This window comes from Coregonus lavaretus (assembly GCF_964263955.1).
Source record: "Coregonus lavaretus genome assembly, chromosome: 6".
Lineage (NCBI taxonomy): Eukaryota > Metazoa > Chordata > Actinopteri > Salmoniformes > Salmonidae > Coregonus > Coregonus lavaretus.
This window is the reverse complement of record NC_139993.1, coordinates 24,192,552-24,210,648: the sequence shown is the minus strand read 5'-3', so window position 1 is coordinate 24,210,648 and position 18,097 is coordinate 24,192,552. Positions and strand designations below refer to the sequence as shown.

Here is an 18,097-nt window from a genome sequence, read left to right as displayed (position 1 = left end):
TGACAGAGATTAAAACAATTAATATACTCTCCATAATAATTGGTATATTCAACACTGGACCAAAAGGTCTTCCTCCCACTCTTGAGAAATAACCCAGTGTGCATGAAGAATACTTATTTACACACCATTTGTTTTGGAAAGTGTTGAAAAAGAGGATTGAAAAGCCATTTTTCCATTACTTAAGCCATTACTTCAATTAAAATCTTCACATTTACTTCCTAATAACACATTTTTGTGTGAATAGTTTCTCCCTTGCTCATGCCATTGCGCCAATTAATTCCCACCCACTGGGCACACCACGTCATCTCAAGGTGGAAATGTGGGTAATATTTCAACCTTTATTCACCCACTCAAAAAGTCACCCAGAAGTTGGAATTCCCAATGTGTTATCACTATGGTTTCAACAATCTTAAAAAGCACAACCAAATTCCACTGGAAATTAGATTATAATAATTTTTTTGGTCATCTAAATGTGTTATCAATGCGCTTTCAACCATTTTAAATGTTCAAATGAGAATACAATGTCAGATATTTTGTATTTATACAACAACTTAATGTGTTATCATTGTGCAGGGCTTGGTTAAAACCCTGAATGGGAGAGCAAATGAATAGCTGTAGATAGATCAACTCTCCAGTAGGAGGTGCTGCCCAGACTATAATTTTTCCTGATAATGGATCTGACGTTGTTTCAAAGGTACAAATTCAACATTTTATACAAGGTTTGTCTATGTTGAAAATTCGTTACCATGATGACATAATCCTGTGGTTGAAATTCCACCCTCAAAACCACAGTTTACGTCAACGTAAATTGTTGTTTTGAGGGTGAAATTTCAACCACAGGATTATGCCATCATGGTACACAAATTTCAACCTAGACAAACCTTTTTATAAAATGCACTGAACAAAAATATAAATGCAACATGCAACAATTTCAAAGATTTTACTGAGTTACAGTTCTTATAAGGAAATCAGTCAATTTAAATAAATTCATTAGCCCTTAATATATGGATTTCACATGACTGGGAATACAGATATGCATCTGTTGGTCACAGATACCATAAAAAAAAAGGTTGGATCAGAAAACCAGTCAGTATCTGCTGTCACCATTTGCCTCGTAGCGCGACACATCTCCTTCACATAGATTTCATTTGGCTGTTGATTGTGGCCTGTGGAATGTAAAGTGTTAGTCCCATGTTTCATGAGCTGAAATAAAATATCCCAGAAATGTTCCAAAGCTTATTTCTCTCAAATTTTGGGCACAATTTTGTTTACATCCCTGTTGGTGAGCATTTCTCATTTGCCAAGATAATCCATCCACCTGACAGGTGTGCCATATCAAGAAGCTGATTAAACAGTATGATCATTACACAGGTGCACCTTGTGCTGGGGACAATAAAAGTCCACTCTAAAATGTGCAGTTTTGTCACACAACACAATGCCACAGATGTCTGAAGTTTTGAGGGAGCGTGCAGTTGCCATGCTGACTGCAGGACTGTCCACCAGTGCTGTTGCCAGATAATGTTATGTTCATTTCTCTACCATAAGCCGCCTCCAACGTCGTTTTAGAGAATTTGACAGCAAGTTCAACCGGCCTCACAACCCGCAGACCACGTGTATGGCGTCGTGTGGGCGAACGGTTTGCTGATGTCAATGTTGTGAACAGAATGCCCCATGGTGGTGGTGGGGTTATGGTATAGGCAGGCATAAGTTACGGACAACGAACACAATTGCATTTTATCGATGGCATTTGAATGCACAGAGATACCGTGACGAGATCCTGAGGCCCATTGTCGTGCCCTTCATCCACCTCCATCACCTCATGTTTCAGCATGATAATGCACGGCCCCATGTCGCAAGGATCTGTACACAATTTCTGGAAGCTGAAAATGTCCCATTTCTTCCATGGCCTGCATACTCACCAGACATGTCACCCATTGAGCATGTTTGGGATGCTCTGGATCGACGTGTACGACTGTGTTCCAATTCCCGACAATATGCAGCAACTTCACACAGCCATTGAAGAGGAGTGGGACAACATTCCACAGGATCTTTGATGTTATGGGGCTATTTTGCTTCCACTGGTCCTGGTGCCCATGTTAATGTTAACGGCATCATGAACCCAGTACCAGGACAAAAACCTGGTTGCCTCTGCCAGGAGGCTGAAACTTGGCCGCAAGTGGATCTTCCAGCAAGATAATAAACTAGAGCACACATCAAAATCCACAAAGAAATTGTTAATTGACCACAAAATCAACATTTTGCAATGGCCATCTGTCTCCGGACCAATTGAAAACGTGGTTTGAATTGAAGAGGACAGTCCATAAGCGCAGACGAAGGATATCAAGGATCTGTAAAGATTATGTATGGAGGAATGGTCTAAGATCCCTCCCAATCTCATAAAACATTTTAGAAAAAGGCTCTGTGCCATTATCCTCGCAAGGTGAGGCATTGAAAGGTAGTAAAAACAGTGGTGCCAATAACTTTGATCCCCATCTTTTTGAGAATTATTATTTCTTCCACTTGTCATTTTAAGTAGAGCAGACATTTCCATATATTTTTTGTTAGCTGCATGTGTGACATAACTCCACCAGCCCTATTTATTATATTTTTAAAGCATTTTCTCCAAAAAATATTGTTTTTTTTTTAATCAATTTGTATATTTGAGTTTAACCATAATATTTGTTCTGTCTTTTCTGGTGGATTAAACTGAAATTGCAACCAACTTTCTATGGCTTGTTTTAAAAATAGAGATTTCTTTTTCAAATAACCTTAAGTGAGAGGTTGTAATCTGAATAAAGGGAAAAAGGCCATTCTTAAACATGGGGTGAGACATTCTTACTAATCTGCTAGAGAACCAGTTCGGTTTTTAATTATAGCTTTTTTGTATGACTGAAGCCTTTAGTGAGAAGTCTAATGCTTTAATATTTAAGTTTCTGCCCTCTGAATTAATATTCATTATATAAATAGGTCAGTTTAATTTTGTCTCACCCCATGTTGAATATTTTTTTGCTCACATAATTTAAAAAACAAGTCGCTAGGTGTAGGCCTTAAGCAAATAGGTAAACTGGGATAAAGAGTTAATCAGGGGGATTTTTCCACAAATAGACAGGTATTTTCCTTTCCAAGATCTTATCTATTTTTGCTAACTTTCTATAAAAATGTATTGTAGTGAGATCATTTCTTTCTTTCAGGTTATTAATACCGAGTATGTCCACTTCACTGTCAGATCATTTTATTGGTAAACTACACGGTAATGTAAAAGTTGTATTTTTTTTGTGATCCAATATATAATCCAGAGAGATTAGAACAATTATCTAGATCCCCTGAGGCTGTGGAGGGATCAAAATTGTTGTGAGGAGTGTGATAGAAGGAGTCAGGTGCAGGAGGGTAAATCACAGAATACAGCGTTTATTCCTTTCTGTCACAGTTGCGCTGGATAGCAACATACAAACATAGGCACAGGGGAAACTCTCTACCCTGGCAATCACGGTACGGATAATACTCCAAACGATATACAAGCATAGGATACAAGCCAGTGGGAGAACCACTTTACAATATGTATTATTATTATTATTATTTTATTTTTTTGGGGGGTGGGGTAAGGGGGGGGGGGTCGAAGGATTACTTTATCCTATCCCAGGTATTCCTTAAAGAGGTGCGGTTTCAAGTGTCTCCGGAAGGTGGTGAGTGACTCCGCTGTCCTGGCGTCGTGAGGGAGCTTGTTCCACCATTGGGGTGCCAGAGCAGCGAACAGTTTTGACTGGGCTGAGCGGGAACTGTGCTTCCGCAGAGGTAGGGGGGCCAGCAGGCCAGAGGTGGATGAACGCAATTCCCTCGTTTGGGTGTAGGGACTGATCAGAGCCTGAAGGTACGGAGGTGCCGTTCCCCTCACAGGTCCGTAGGCAAGCACCATGGTCTTGTAGCAGATGCGAGCTTCAACTGGAAGCCAGTGGAGTGTGCGGAGGAGCGGGGTGACGTGAGAGAACTTGGGAAGGTTGAACACCAGACGGGCTGCGGCATTCTGGATGAGTTGTAGGGGTTTAATGGCACAGGCAGGGAGCCCAGCCAACAGCGAGTTGCAGTATTCCAGACGGGAGATGACAAGTGCCTGGATTAGGATCTGTGCCGCTTCCTATGTAAGGCAGGGTCGTACTCTCCGAATGTTGTAGAGCATGAACCTACAGGATCGGGTCACCGCCTTGATGTTAGCGGAGAACAACAGGGTGTTGTCCAGGGTCACGCCAAGGCTCTTCGCACTCTGGGAGGAGGACACAACGGAGTTGTCAACCGTGATGGCGAGATCATGGAACGGGCAGTCCTTCCCCGGGAGGAAGAGCAGCTCCGTCTTGCCGAGATTCAGCTTGAGGTGGTGATCCGTCATCCACACTGATATGTCTGCCAGACATGCAGAGAAGCGATTCGCCACCTGGTTATCAGAAGGGGGAAAGGAGAAGATTAGTTGTGTGTCGTCTGCGTAGCAATGATAGGAGAGGCCATGTGAGGATATGACAGAGCCAAGTGACTTGGTGTATAGCGAGAATAGGAGAGGGCCTAGAACTGAGCCCTGGGGGACACCAGTGGTGAGAGCACGTGGTGCGGAGACAGATTCTCGCCACGCCACCTGGTAGGAGCGACCTGTCAGGTAGGACGCAATCCAAGAGTGAGCCGCGCCGGAGATGCCCAGCTCGGAGAGGGTGGAGAGGAGGATCTGATTGTTCACAGTATCAAAGGCAGCAGACAGGTCTAGAAGGACAAGAGCAGAGGAGAGAGAGTTAGCTTTAGCAGTGCGGAGAGCCTCCGTGACACAGAGAAGAGCAGTCTCAGTTGAATGACCAGTCTTGAAACCTGACTGGTTTGGATCAAGAAGGTCATTCTGAGAGAGATAGCAAGAGAGTTGGCTAAAGACGGCACGCTCAAGAGTTTTGGAGAGAAAAGAAAGAAGGGATACTGGTCTGTAGTTGTTGACATCAGAGGGATCGAGTGTTGGTTTTTTGAGAAGGGGTGCAACTCTCGCTCTCTTGAAGACGGAAGGGACATGGTCAAGGATGAGTTGATGAGCGAGGTGAGGTAAGGGAGAAGGTCACCGGAGATGGTCTGGAGAAGAGAGGAGGGGTTAGGGTCAAGCGGGCAGGTTGTTGGGCGGCCGGCTGTCACAAGTCGCAAGATTTTATCTGGAGAGAGAGGGGAGAAAGAAGTCAAAGCATAGGGTAGGGCAGTGTGAGCAGGACCAGCAGTGTCATTTGACTTAACAAACGAGGATCGGATGTCGTCAACCTTCTTTTCAAAATGGTTGACGAAGTCATCCACAGAGAGGGAGGAGGAGGGTGGGGGGGTGGGGGGGGGGGGGGGGGGGTTAGGATTCAGCAGGGAGGAGAAGGTGGCAAAGAGCTTCCTAGAGTTAGAGGCAGATGCTTGGAATTTAGAGTGGTAGAAAGTGGCTTTAGCAGCAGAAACAGATAAAGAAAATGTAAAGAGGAGGGAGTGAAAAGATGCCAAGTCCGCAGGGAGTCTAGTTTTCCTCCATTTCCGCTCGGCTGCCCGGAGCCCTGTTCTGTGAGCTCGCAATGAGTCATCAAGCCACGGAGCAGGAGGGGAGGACCGAGCCGGCCGGGAGGATAGGGGACATAGAGAGTCAAAGGATGCAGAATCAGGAGATTGGAGGGAGAAGGATTGAGCAGAGGGAAGAGATGATAGGATGGAAGAGGAGAGAGTAGTGGGAGAGAGAGAGCGAAGGTTGCGACGGCGCATTACAATCTGAGTAGGGGCAGAGTGAGTAGTGTTGGAGGAGAGCGAGAGAGAAAAGGATACAAAGTAGTGGTCGTAGACATGGAGGGGAGTTGCAGTGAGATTAGTAGAAGAACAGCATCTAGTAAAGATGAGGTCAAGCGTATTGCCTGCCTTGTGAGTAGGAGGGGACGGTGAGAGGGTGAGGTCAAAAGAGGAGAGGAGTGGAAAGAAGGAGGCAGAGAGAAATTAGTCAAAGATAGACATAGGGAGGTTGAAGTCACCCAGAACTATGAGGGGTGAACCATCCTCAGGAAAGGAACTTATCAAGGCGTCAAGCTCATTGATGAACTCTCCAAGGGAACCTGGAGGGCGATAAATGACAAGGAGAACCAGGTGTGTGTGATTAACAAGACAAGACAAGTGGAGTGATGATAATGGGAGCGGCAGTGGTTAGCAAGCCGATGACGACAAACGCCGAAGCCTGCCCGAACAAGGAGGGGAGGCAGCCTCGGTGGAAGTTGTGACAATTGTAGATTAAAAATAAAACATGAATCCTCAGCGTACAATGACACCTTTGTTTTTAAGCCCTGGATTTCTAGCCCCTTGATATTATTGTTGGATCTGATTTTAATAGCTAACATTTCGATGGCCATAATAAATATGTCGATAGTGGGGAGCCTTGTTTTACTCCTCTTGACAGTTTAATACTTTCTGAGAAGTAGACATTATTTACAGTTTTACACCTAGGGTTACTATACATAACTTTAACCCACTGTATAAGAGATTCTCAAAAAATTGAAATATTCCAGGCATTTATATATAAATTCCAGTTGTACTTTATCAAAAGCCTTTTCAAAGTCAGCAATAAATACCAGGCCTGGTTTCCCAGATTTGTCATAGTGTTCTATTGTTTCCAGTACTTGTCTTATATTATCTCCAATGTATCGTCCATGTAAAAAACATGTCTGATTAGGATGAATAATATCCAACAATACCTTTTTTTATTCTATGCGCTATGCATTTTGCTAGAATTTTTTGCATCACAACACTGACATGTGAGGGGCCTCAAATGTTTTCAATGGACTGGATCTCTATATTTACCACTTGTGTCCTGTTTCAGTAATAATGAAATCAGACCTTCTTGTTGAGTATCTGATCATCTACAATTTTTATAGGAGGGGTTAAAACATGCTAAAAACTGTCCTCGGAGTACATCAAAAAAGGGTTGGTATACCTGAACTGGTATGCCATCCAGCCCTGGAGTTTTCCCGGACTTTCCCAGCTTTAATTGCATCAAGAAAGAAGTATTACTTGTTAAGTAATCTCTTTGTCTGAGCAATTGTATTAGTATAATATAATTTTCCCCTTTTTTGCATACAGTATAGCTCAGTATTTATTGTATACATCATTTTGGACCTGATTGTATGTGGTTTAACACTAGCACACACAGTCAAATTGTACAGGTGTGTAACAACTGTGTCAATAAAGGCCCAATCGGTTAAAACGGGGGTATTCAAAATGTATGGAGAAATTATGTCTTGTATAGACTGTGTTGTATTGCCTTAGTAACTTTTTAAAACTGCCATCTGTTTTTGTTTTAGCCCTCCTAAATTCTTAATTGCTTGTGTGGAATTGCAGTGAAGAAGTCATATCTCGGCTTTTTAATATGCATGAGGCATCAGGCAGCCTCTTTGCACTCTCCCTGAAATGCAGCTTTATTATTGCAGTTGTTTAATAAACTCAGTATTAAAGGAGTAGTTCACTATTTTACAACTTGATGTTAGATGGTTATTCACCCTGAAAGTAGTCTATGGGCCAGGAGAAACTGTAGACCATGGTTCAGTTCTCCTTAAACAGCCACTACATAATTGTTTTCAAACATGCTTACATGCCCCGATCATTTCAATTGATTGTTAGCTTGTGGTGGCTAAGTTTAGCTGAAGTTTGTATTGTCTGTTTAAAGAAAACTGAACCCTGGATTACAGTTTCTCTTGGCCCATAGACTACCTTCAGGGTGAGGAACCATCTAAAATCTAGTTGTAAAATTGTGAACTACCCCTTTTAATTTCTGTACCCTGTACATACTTTGTTATATTTTTCGAAGTGGATTTATAAGTTTGTCTTAAACAATATCATAGTCACTTCTGCATACAGTGATATTGTTGGAAAAGTTACTAATAACTAATGAAGAGGATTTCTTTCTCTCACAAACACAACCCAGTGAGCGAGCCCTTCCTTTACAGCTCACCAAGAGATTCAAGGACAAATAGGCAGACCGACACAAACAGGCTCTCTTAAGCTGAACATGCCATACTTGTACTAACAATGACCTATATTAATTGGGTAACTAATGACTATGACCTAAGATACCAACAAATAACCAGGCGCTGATGAGGCCTTAGGAACACATCCTTGTTTTACAGTGTGCTCTTCCTGATTTGACCCTTGTTTGAATGGGCGATTACTGATTTATGAACCATGTTTATAGTAGAGCTTTCTCCTTCTTTCCTCTCTTCCAGACTTTGCTGAGCCCCTGGCACTGCCAAACTTCATGGAGCCCGGCCCCTCCGTGGCCAGCCCGGGCCTGGCTGCCACCCCCCTGGACAACCAGCCTCCAGAGGAGAGCATCGCCATCCTCACCTCCATGGGCTTCCCCCGCCGCCACACCGTCCAGGCCCTCAAAGCCACGGTCAGTGGCTCTCTTTCTCTCCCGCTGCTCACACACTCACTCTGGTGAAACAACACAAAAATAATATTGTCCTGGCCTAGGAAGCATTCAGTAGGCGGTAGTTTTTAATTTGACTTTTTCAGATTTTAATTATTGTAGAGATGTATGTACTATGTTCTGGAATATGGAAAATAAACCATCTATCCAATGCCTGTTCTATAGCTAAAACCTTGCAAAGATGGAAAGGGAGACTTTTATCATGTTTTAAGTAGGGTAATATCTCCCAAAAAGTTTAACCAATATGTTCTATTTCTCTGTCAGACTTTTGGCTTGCTATTTATATTTGTGCCATTGATGTAAGAATGATGGGGAGTGGCTTTCTATAGTGCCGAACCGTGCTGGAGAATCATGCCCTCTCAGCTATAAATAAATTGGCTGGCCTACTTGTTTACTTGATATATTGCAGTTTTAATAACCCCTTCATGTCCTTGGTTGCTCGAGATCCCTGTTCTACATGCTGTTTACAAATAGTCCCAGCATTGGGCCCGTCATGGTGCATAGCAAGCCTCATTCAGCTTTTCAGTTCTATGAGTCAGATCGTTGTGTCATATGTGCAACTATAACGCAGTCATTTTTATGCATTTGTTTGTGTGTTCCTCAAATGAACAACTAATTCATTCAATTACGTTATGAATTGTATAACACCACGATATACAGTATAAGAGTTTAATTCCATTATAGTGGCTGCTATTTTAAGATGGTCCCTTTTTCTCTTTGTCAGCAGTCACCTGCCCTGTCAGCATAAAATAGATCAAGTTCTCTACGAAAACAGACCCTCTGATTTCCTTGTTTACCATTCCTAACATCTTCAAACCCCTTGCCATCCATTTTTTTTCTCATAAAAAATCCCAGGGTCCTCGTGAGTTGAGTAGGAGTGTGAAACAGCAGAGGGTCTCCAGGGTCTTCTAAAATAGCCCAGTTTCACTGGCCTGTCTGTCTGACTGGGCATGGCCAGAAAAAGCAGGCAGCATCAGATTATTCCCCCCATGTGCTCTCGGCGCTGGCATCGGCGGTGAATGAATCACGCCTCTATTTTGGATTAAATGCTGAGGCTAAATGAGGGAATTGACCACACATGGAGAATGAGAGCGGAGTTGGATTATTCATTCTTCAAGAAAATGTACATAGTTCACAATAACAAAATCAATTCTCTTGATTTTGATCTTGTCAATCCCGTTACATTTAGATTTTGATGTTGTCAATCCTGTTACATTCTCGTGAAGCATGCCAGTCACAATTGTCCATCTTCTGAGACCTCTGAATTTGAGATAAGACTTAGGGGAGAGAGGAAGCATATTCTACTGTATCTTCATAACACAAGGTCACTGATAATCAGATACAGTAAATTAAAATGGTAATTACATGGCAATTTAGCCTACCAATTATGACTTTTTGGTTCTTTCGGATTCGTTGAAACAAGCAGGTAGTTTAATATGTGTGAGAGAAAAAAATACCAGTACCAGAAAGTACTGTCAGCAAAAAAAACGCTGAAATAGGTCTGTGAAATGACATGTCACCAACATTCGTTGTTTCAGAACAACAACCTGGAGCGGGCGCTGGACTGGATCTTCACCCACACGGAGAGGGAGGAGGAGGAGGAGACTAGCGACGCCCTGTCTGACATGGCCGACACCACGGAGCCCAATGACAACGCTTTCTCCAATGCCAACACGCACAGCAACTCCACACTGCCCCCAGACCAGGACGCCTCAGGCCCCCGGATCAAGGACGGACCCGGACGTGAGTGACTCTGCATGACCTCTAAGACTGATCTAGGGTCAGTTCCATCCTCCCCAGTCCTAACCATAACCATTACGATCTAGAGACACTGATCTAGAATCAGCTACACCCTCTCCAGTCCTAACCAAACTATTATGAGCAAAACGATAAAGACAGAAAGGATCAAAGGAGAAGAATTACACACATACACATGTGGTACAGGAGCTGTATAAAAAAGTATATAGCTGCTTTGAATATAAAGCTCACTGCTTGCTGCACCCATATGATGCAACACCTGCTGTTTGCAGGTTCATTTGGATCAAAACCAGCCTTTCACCAATTGTGAAGGGCTACTCTTCCGCTTCCATTCTGACACAATCCTGTAAAAGGAAGGCAACACAGTTTTGTGTTACATGTTTGGTTTACGATTTCATGTTTGAGGAGACTCATGCTATTCAGGGTCTCAGCCCTGATTTTGAACTCAGAAATACAAATCATGGACCACAGTCTCTCCAACTACAACCTGCATGCTTTCAAGGTAAGAAAGACATCTCATAACACTAGGAATAGGATCAGATAAGGATGAGATAGTTGCTGAAAGTTATAGTTATGAGCCGGTTTTACTAGCTTGTTCTCATGGGTATACTGTAGGCAAAATACATCTGTTCTGTTCACAAGGGAGTTGTAGTTTTGTGTAACGATTGGTTTGACTTCCTGTTTTGCAGGTTACGAGCTTTTTGCTTTCATCAGCCACATGGGAGCGTCCACGATGTCTGGTCATTATGTATGCCACATCAAAAAGGAAGGAAGGTAAGTCAGTCACAATTTACATACTCTACATTTATCTCTGCTAGATGATTAAACCACAATCCCCTTTCATAATGAAGGATTAAAAATGAATGATATAGACAAACTGTTTCCACCAGCTGTTGCACTGCACATAATATTTGATCTATTCCAACACTAGCACTCCTGATTCAACTAATCAAGGGCTTGATCATAGTTGACGTGTTGAATCAGGTTTGCTAGTGTTGGAGTCAATCAAGTATTATCTTTGATCGTCTTCACAGACCAGATTGGGAAACACTGTCCTAAGAGACTGATTAGATCATTTTGTAATTAGTGTTCTACAATGTGGCATTTAGAAATCAAGACGAAACTAAATGTATAGATGAGGTTTTAACACAATGTGTTACGCATGTTATTTTTCCCCCCACGTCAGATGGGTGATCTTCAACGACCACAAAGTGTGCTTGTCAGAAAGGCCTCCAAAAGACTTGGGCTACATCTATTTTTACCGTCGACTGTCGTGCAGCTAGACCTACCACCCCCCCCCCCTCACCTCCATACTCCAACCTCCAACCTAAGAGAACCACATCTTCACAACCAGAAGACAGGAAGATGACCACAGTGGAAATTATGGAAACACTCACACCCCAGACCAGCCAAAAAACGATAGGAACCGCTCGACTCATCCAAGTCACTCAAGAGCAACCGGAAAATACTTCAAGTGCGGTTGAAAAAGGGAAAACAATTTGCTTTTTGTATGTCTCTGTGATTCTCGTGTGCTTGTGTGTATTGAAACATTTTATTTGTCTACGGCTCATGTCAAATTCATTCCACGGAGGGCCGAGTGTCTGCGGGTTTCGCTCCTCCCTTGTACTTGATTGATGAATTAAGGTCACTAACTAGTAAAGAAATCCCCTCACCTGGTTGTCTTCATTGAAAGAAGAAAAAAAAAAACTAGGCCCTCCATGGAATGAGTTTGACACCCCTGGTCTACGGTGTAGGTACAGAGGGATGTGTGCAATTTCAGTTATCTGAGTGCTCCACAGGTCTAGTATCAGCATATACCTGGCGGCAGGTTAGTGGTTAAGAGCGTTGTGCCAGTAACCGAAAGGTCGCTGGTTCTAATCCCCGAGCCGACTAGGTGAAAAATCTGTCGATGTGCCCTTGAGCAAGGCACTTAACCCTAATTGCTCCTGTAAGTTGCTCTGGATAAGAGTGTCTGCTAAATTACTAAAATGTAAATATAAGATCTCATGGGTCTCCCGGTCGTGGCCGGCTGCAACACAGCTCGGGATCGAACCCAGGTCTGTAGTGACGCCTCTAGCACTGCAATGCAGTGCCTTAGACTGCTGCGCCACTCGGGAGGCAGCATATAAGATCTTACTATACATTTTCTTTGCCTTCAGCTTCTATGCTAGTATTTTTATTGAAGTGGGGGCATGGTCCAAAAGTGGTCACGCATCACTGCTAGCCCTGAAACTCTGAAGCAAAACTCGATAAAAAGAAATCACAATGCTGCTGGGAGCTTTGCATATGCCATGTGGCACGGAATATTGGGGAATGTTTTGCATCTATAGGGAATTAAAAGGACATCAGGAACCCTTAACATGTGATGCAGGATATAAAATGATGGCATTGAATGCAGAGAAATAGCCAGCATAGGCAAGTGTCAGAATAGGGAAAAACATTTGAAAAACTGCTCTTGACTATGCTGGACACTTACACATGGGAGTCCATGAATATGTAATATCCTTATTGGAGGGTCTGATGTCCTGTAATGAATGTAAAATGAGATGAGTCATATCTGTCTGGTTTTAACTTGCAGATTTTTCTGGGCTACAATGGAGAAGCTTTTTTCTGTACAGTGACAATTGGACGAGTCAAGTTTCAGTTGCCAGGAGAATGTTGTTTCTATTGAAATCTGAAAGCACTTTTCGACAGAGACTATTTTATATCCCTGCTTTTCACATAGAAATAGAACCAAAAGCATATATTACCTTGAATCAGATACACCAAACTGATATTATTAGCTTTTCTTGAATGTGGTAAAAGCCAGTGACTGAATGTGGTGGTAACCAAAAAATAAGACTTCTATTATATGACTTTTCTATTTTCAAAGTGTTCCTTAGACTATGTTGATTACACATACTGTATGCATGCTGTATTGGTTGGCATTTGTTTGCTCGCCTAATGTGATTACATTTTGTGGAAGGACAGACAACACGAGGTAAATGTTTGCCAATTATGGTAGTCCTCAAACTCTGAATAATACCACATTTGTATTCATATTCGATACGCCACCATCTTTTTAATGCAGAATGTATGCATTTGAATACAGCCATCTGTGTTTTCTTCATTATAGCAATATGCACTGGGACATCATCTCTTCTCTTGAGCATACACCAGGTTACGACCTACAACGTGTTTCAGAATGTGTTCTCGTACTTTAAGACGTGGAGCATTGCTGAATGTATTCCTTATGGTGCTCACTGCAACCAAACCCCCCCCTTCAACTTGAATGCTAAAATCTAACACATATCAAAGACAAAACTAGCCCAACTGGTGCATAGTCACCAACCCTTGTGTATATATTAATACTGTATTCACCATTTTACTCATACTCGCTGCTCATTTATTCTCTCACTATGCTTTTCGTGTCCAGCAAAGTCACACCTTTATATTGTTTGCACTTCTGTGTCTTATTCTCATGAGCCTATACAGCCACTCTATCAAAGACAGTTTGTCAACCGGTGTAGTAGAAAACCCAGCTGCAGTGTTGCCTAGAGTTCATTGTATGGTTGTTACATATCAACAAGGTAGTGGATTGCAATGTTGCATATCAAAAACCCTCTTGTTTTTGAATACTTACCTGGGCACTATTCCATCAAAGCAGGTTTCCTGGAAGAGTCAAGAACATGATTGTGCTTGCATTGCAATAATGCACATTTGGATTCATGTACTCCGCAACGCAAATGTGTTCAGTGTGAGACAAAATAAACTAAAACTGCATATAAACTCAAACATACTTTCTTGCTGCACAGGATGAATCATGTTTTTGGACCCACATTGGGAAACCAGATAATGATTTTGATTTAGAGAGCCATTGGTTGTTTTGGAGAAGATTACAATTCCCCCTCTCAAATTGATCCCTGAAGATCTCCCATCCTTGTCAGACACTACTTGATAAATTGCTGCTGTTACTTATGCAGTGGGGGAATTCTTAATGGTCTCTATGCAAGCATTGTTTTTGCCATCTCCCTTCCACACTTGTTTATTTTTACATAGAAACAGAATGTATAGAATTAAACCCTCTGTCCCATTCTGAGATTGCCATTACTGGTCCTTGACGGGTCAGTGAAGTAGTTACATTAATTATACAAAGGTCTGATTGCTGAGGAGAGGTGGGTGTGCTATGCATTCTAGTTCTATACCTTTTTGTCCTCTACTGGGGTTCCTCCCATCTGGTCAACTCTGGCTGTTTTAGACTGGCAGGGTGCCCTCTCACCTTCTTCCTCTCCATTTACTGTGGATCAATTGCTATGGAGGACGTCTAGTGTGTTGCATTCTTTCAGCTCTCCCTGCATCTCTGTCGCTTCCTCTCCACCACTCTGTCTCGAGGTTGTGAAAGGTAATGGTTTACCTTTTGTGTCACAAAACGCCTTCGTACTGTCAGCATGTGCACTAACAGTTGACATTTAGTCATTTGGATTGTACAATACTTTTGTGTTTTTTCTTTTCTTATTTAATTTAACAAAATGTTCAATGGTACTTCACCTGTTTTTACTAGATTTTTCTTTGCCTTTTTGCAAACAAGGTTGTTCCCACTCTGTAGTTTTCATTACATACAGTTTCCCTGAAGGGATTATTTAAAGTTTACTTTTGTAATGTAATTTATGTCCTTATCCAAATTTTGTTTAGGATACAGTATTGCAATGGAATATGTGAACACCTGCATTATAACAATATATCCAGTGGTACTGGCTACTAGCAATGTTTGGATAGTTCAATAAACTACACATTTCTTGACATTTGACACTTGTGTATTTTAGTGCATTGTCACTGAGAAACTAGTGTGGCTTGGCCATGGTTCCTCATGACAATTCCGCAATGGTTTTCAATTTCATGGCTTCTCTAGTTCTTTACTCCATAAACAGTAGAATAGCAAGCATAATGTATAATTTTAATTGAAGACTGTTTTTGTTTGGTTATAATGTGGTGGTTATGCTTTAAGTAGGAAGGGAGAGCTGCAGTATATAGTACCCAAAAAGACAATGGAATACAAACCTTGGTAGGCATGCAATTATAAACTCAACAACAAATAAAGACGGATCATTTGAATATATTACAACAGTTTATTTTAAAATAACTTTCATATCATACTGTGTCTGAAACGTGCTAATGCTTGACTAGTGTAAGTATATTGGTAGAGTAGTATGCATTGTAAGTACACTATAAAGTGTTCCAGTATTTCATTTTTAAGTCATTTGTTTCCATCAAAATATTATTTGTTCTATTCATACTTATATGTCGGCTACAGAAATAAACCATAGTAAACCAACATGGTACAATGGGCAGATCAAAACTGTGATAATTGAGAAATGTATCGTACACAAGATACAGAGCAATCACAAAAACTGTAGGTCTTATGCTATTATACTGACCAGGGGGGTTTGTGGTTGTTCAGTTATACACATGCGTGAGCGAGTTAAAGATAATACAACTATCTGTCACCAAAGGGTTTGCATCCTTTTGCGAAACTGTTAGTGTGGGAGAGGCCTGCACTCAGTTCTCAGTTTGAGCGCGCTACTCTTAGTAGTTTTCCAAATTCACTGCAATGTTTTTATTGTATCTTGTGTACAATATATACAGGTAACTGCCAAAATAAAGGAAACACCAATTAATAAGGCTTTCGGCCACCATGAGCCGCCAGAACAGCTTAATGCTCCTTGGCATAGATTCTACAAGTTTCTGGAACTCTATCGGAGGGATGCAACACCATTCTTCCACAAGAAATTCCATAATGTGGTGTTTTGTTCATGGTGGTGGAAAACGCTGTCTCAGGCGCTGCTCAAGAATCTCCCAGAAGTGTTCAATTAGGTTGAGATCTGGTGACAGACTCCATTTAAACCCCCTATGCTCCTTTGAGATCCCTCTTTCAAAGTCACTAGCCATGGTAGCCAAAATAATGGGCAACTGGGCATTTTTAAACATGACCTTAAGCTTGATTGGGTGTTAGTTGCTTAATTAACTCAGGAACCACCTGTGTGGAAGCACCTGCTTTCAATATACTTTGTATCCCTCATTTACTCAAGTGTTTCCTTTATTTTGGCAGTTACCTGTAGGTTTACTTCATAAATGTAGCCAATCAAAATTGCATTGTAGAAATATTTGCAATGTAACATGATATATTTTGGTTTTATAAGTAGGTGGGAAAGAAAGCACTTCATGAGTCGCAATGCATGCATAAAAATAAAAGGGCATTCAAAATGAAGCATAGAAGATCTAGCATGTGAACAACCTCCATGAGTTATTTTGGAGCATGCTAGGTTTAGCTAGGTCATCACACCTGAGAAGGTAAACGGTTCTAGAAAAGGGACTTTGTCATTGGGCATCCTAACTCAACACACAGCGATATATATTCTACAGTAGTATATATAGTTGGTAAGCCAATAATTAAAAAACAACAATTAAAAAAAAAAAATGTCATCTTCTAAATAACTACAGTGCATTCGGAAAGTATTCAGACACCTTCACTTTTTCCAAATTTTGTCCTGTTACAGCCTTATTCTAAAATTGATTAAATTATTTTTTTCTCATCAATCTACACACAATAACCCATAATGAGAAAGCAAAAACTGTTTTTTAGGAAAGCTTGCAAATGTATAAAAAGAATAAACAACTGAAATATCACATTTACATAAGTATTCAGACCCTTTACTCAATACTTTGTTGAAGCACCTTTGGCAGCGATTACAGCCTCAAGTCTTTTTGGTTTGACGCTACAAGCTTGGCACACCTGTATTTGGGGAGTTTGTCCAATTCTTCTCTGCAGATCCTCTCAAGAGCTGTCAAGTTGGATGGGGAGCGTCGCTGCACAGCTATTTTCAGGTCTCTCCAGAGATGTTAGATCAGGTTGAAGTCCGGGCTCTGGCTGGGCCACTCAAGGCCATTCAGAGACTTGTCCCGAAGCCACCCCTGCGTTGCCTTGGCTGTGTGCTTAGGGTAGTTGTTCTGTTTTAAGGTGAACCTTTGCTCCAGTCCGAGGTTCTGAGCACTCTGGAGCAGGTTTTCATCAAGGATCTCTCTGTACTTTGCGACATTCATATTTCCCTTGATCCTGACTAGTCTCCCAGTTCCTGCTGCTGAAAAACATCCCCACAACATGATGCTGCCACCACCATGCTTCACCGTAAGGATGGTGCCAGGTTTCCTCCAGACGTGATGCTTGGCAATCAGGCCAAAGAGTTCAATCTTGGTTTCATCAGACCAGAGAATCTTGTTTCTCATGGTCTGAGAGTCATTTAGGTGCCTTTTGGCAAACTCCAAGCAGGCTGTCATGTGCCTTTTATTGAGGAGTGGCTTCCGTCTGGCCACTCTACCATAAAGGCCTGATTGGGGAGTGCTGCAGAGATGGTTGTCCTTCTGGAAGGTTCTCCCATCTCCACAGAGGAACTATGGAGCTCTGTCAGAGTGACCATCAGGTTCTTGGTCACCTCCCTGACCAAGGCCCTTCTCCCCCGATTGCTCAGTTTGGCCAGGCGGCCAGCTCTAGGAAGAGTCTTGGTGGTTCCAAACTTCTTCCATTTAAGAATGATGGAGGCCACTGTGTTCTTGGGGACCTTCAATGCTGCAGACATTTTTTGGTACCCTTCCTCAGATCTGTGCCTCGACACAAACCTGTCTCGGAGCTCTATGGACAATTCCTTCGACCTCATGGCTTGTTTTTTGCTCTGACGTGCACTGTCAACTGTGGGACCTCATATAGACAGGTGTGTGCCTTTCCAAATCATGTCCAATCAGTTGTAGAAACATCTCAAGGATGATCAATGGAAACAGGATGCACCTGAGCTCAATTTTGAGTCTCATATATAGCAAAGGATCTGAATACTTATGTAAATAAGTTATTTCTGTTTT

At 41.9% G+C, this 18,097-nt stretch overlaps 1 protein-coding gene across 4 annotated transcripts in view; it reads left to right on the top strand.

Annotated features, from left to right (window-relative positions):
• usp13 (ubiquitin specific peptidase 13) overlaps window positions 1-11,493 on the top strand; it is a gene marked incomplete at both ends in the record, with an annotated part of 65,410 nt that extends 53,917 nt beyond the window's left edge. For all 4 annotated transcript variants that reach the window (XM_084164516.1, XM_084164517.1, XM_084164515.1 and 1 more), the window contains 4 exons: window positions 8,247-8,416; window positions 9,991-10,195; window positions 10,900-10,984; window positions 11,397-11,493. In XM_084164516.1, coding sequence (XP_084020642.1) covers window positions 8,247-8,416; window positions 9,991-10,195; window positions 10,900-10,984; window positions 11,397-11,493 — 557 coding nt within the window. The remainder of the gene's footprint in view (window positions 1-8,246; window positions 8,417-9,990; window positions 10,196-10,899; window positions 10,985-11,396) is intronic.
• Between the last annotated feature and the right edge of the window lie 6,604 nt (window positions 11,494-18,097).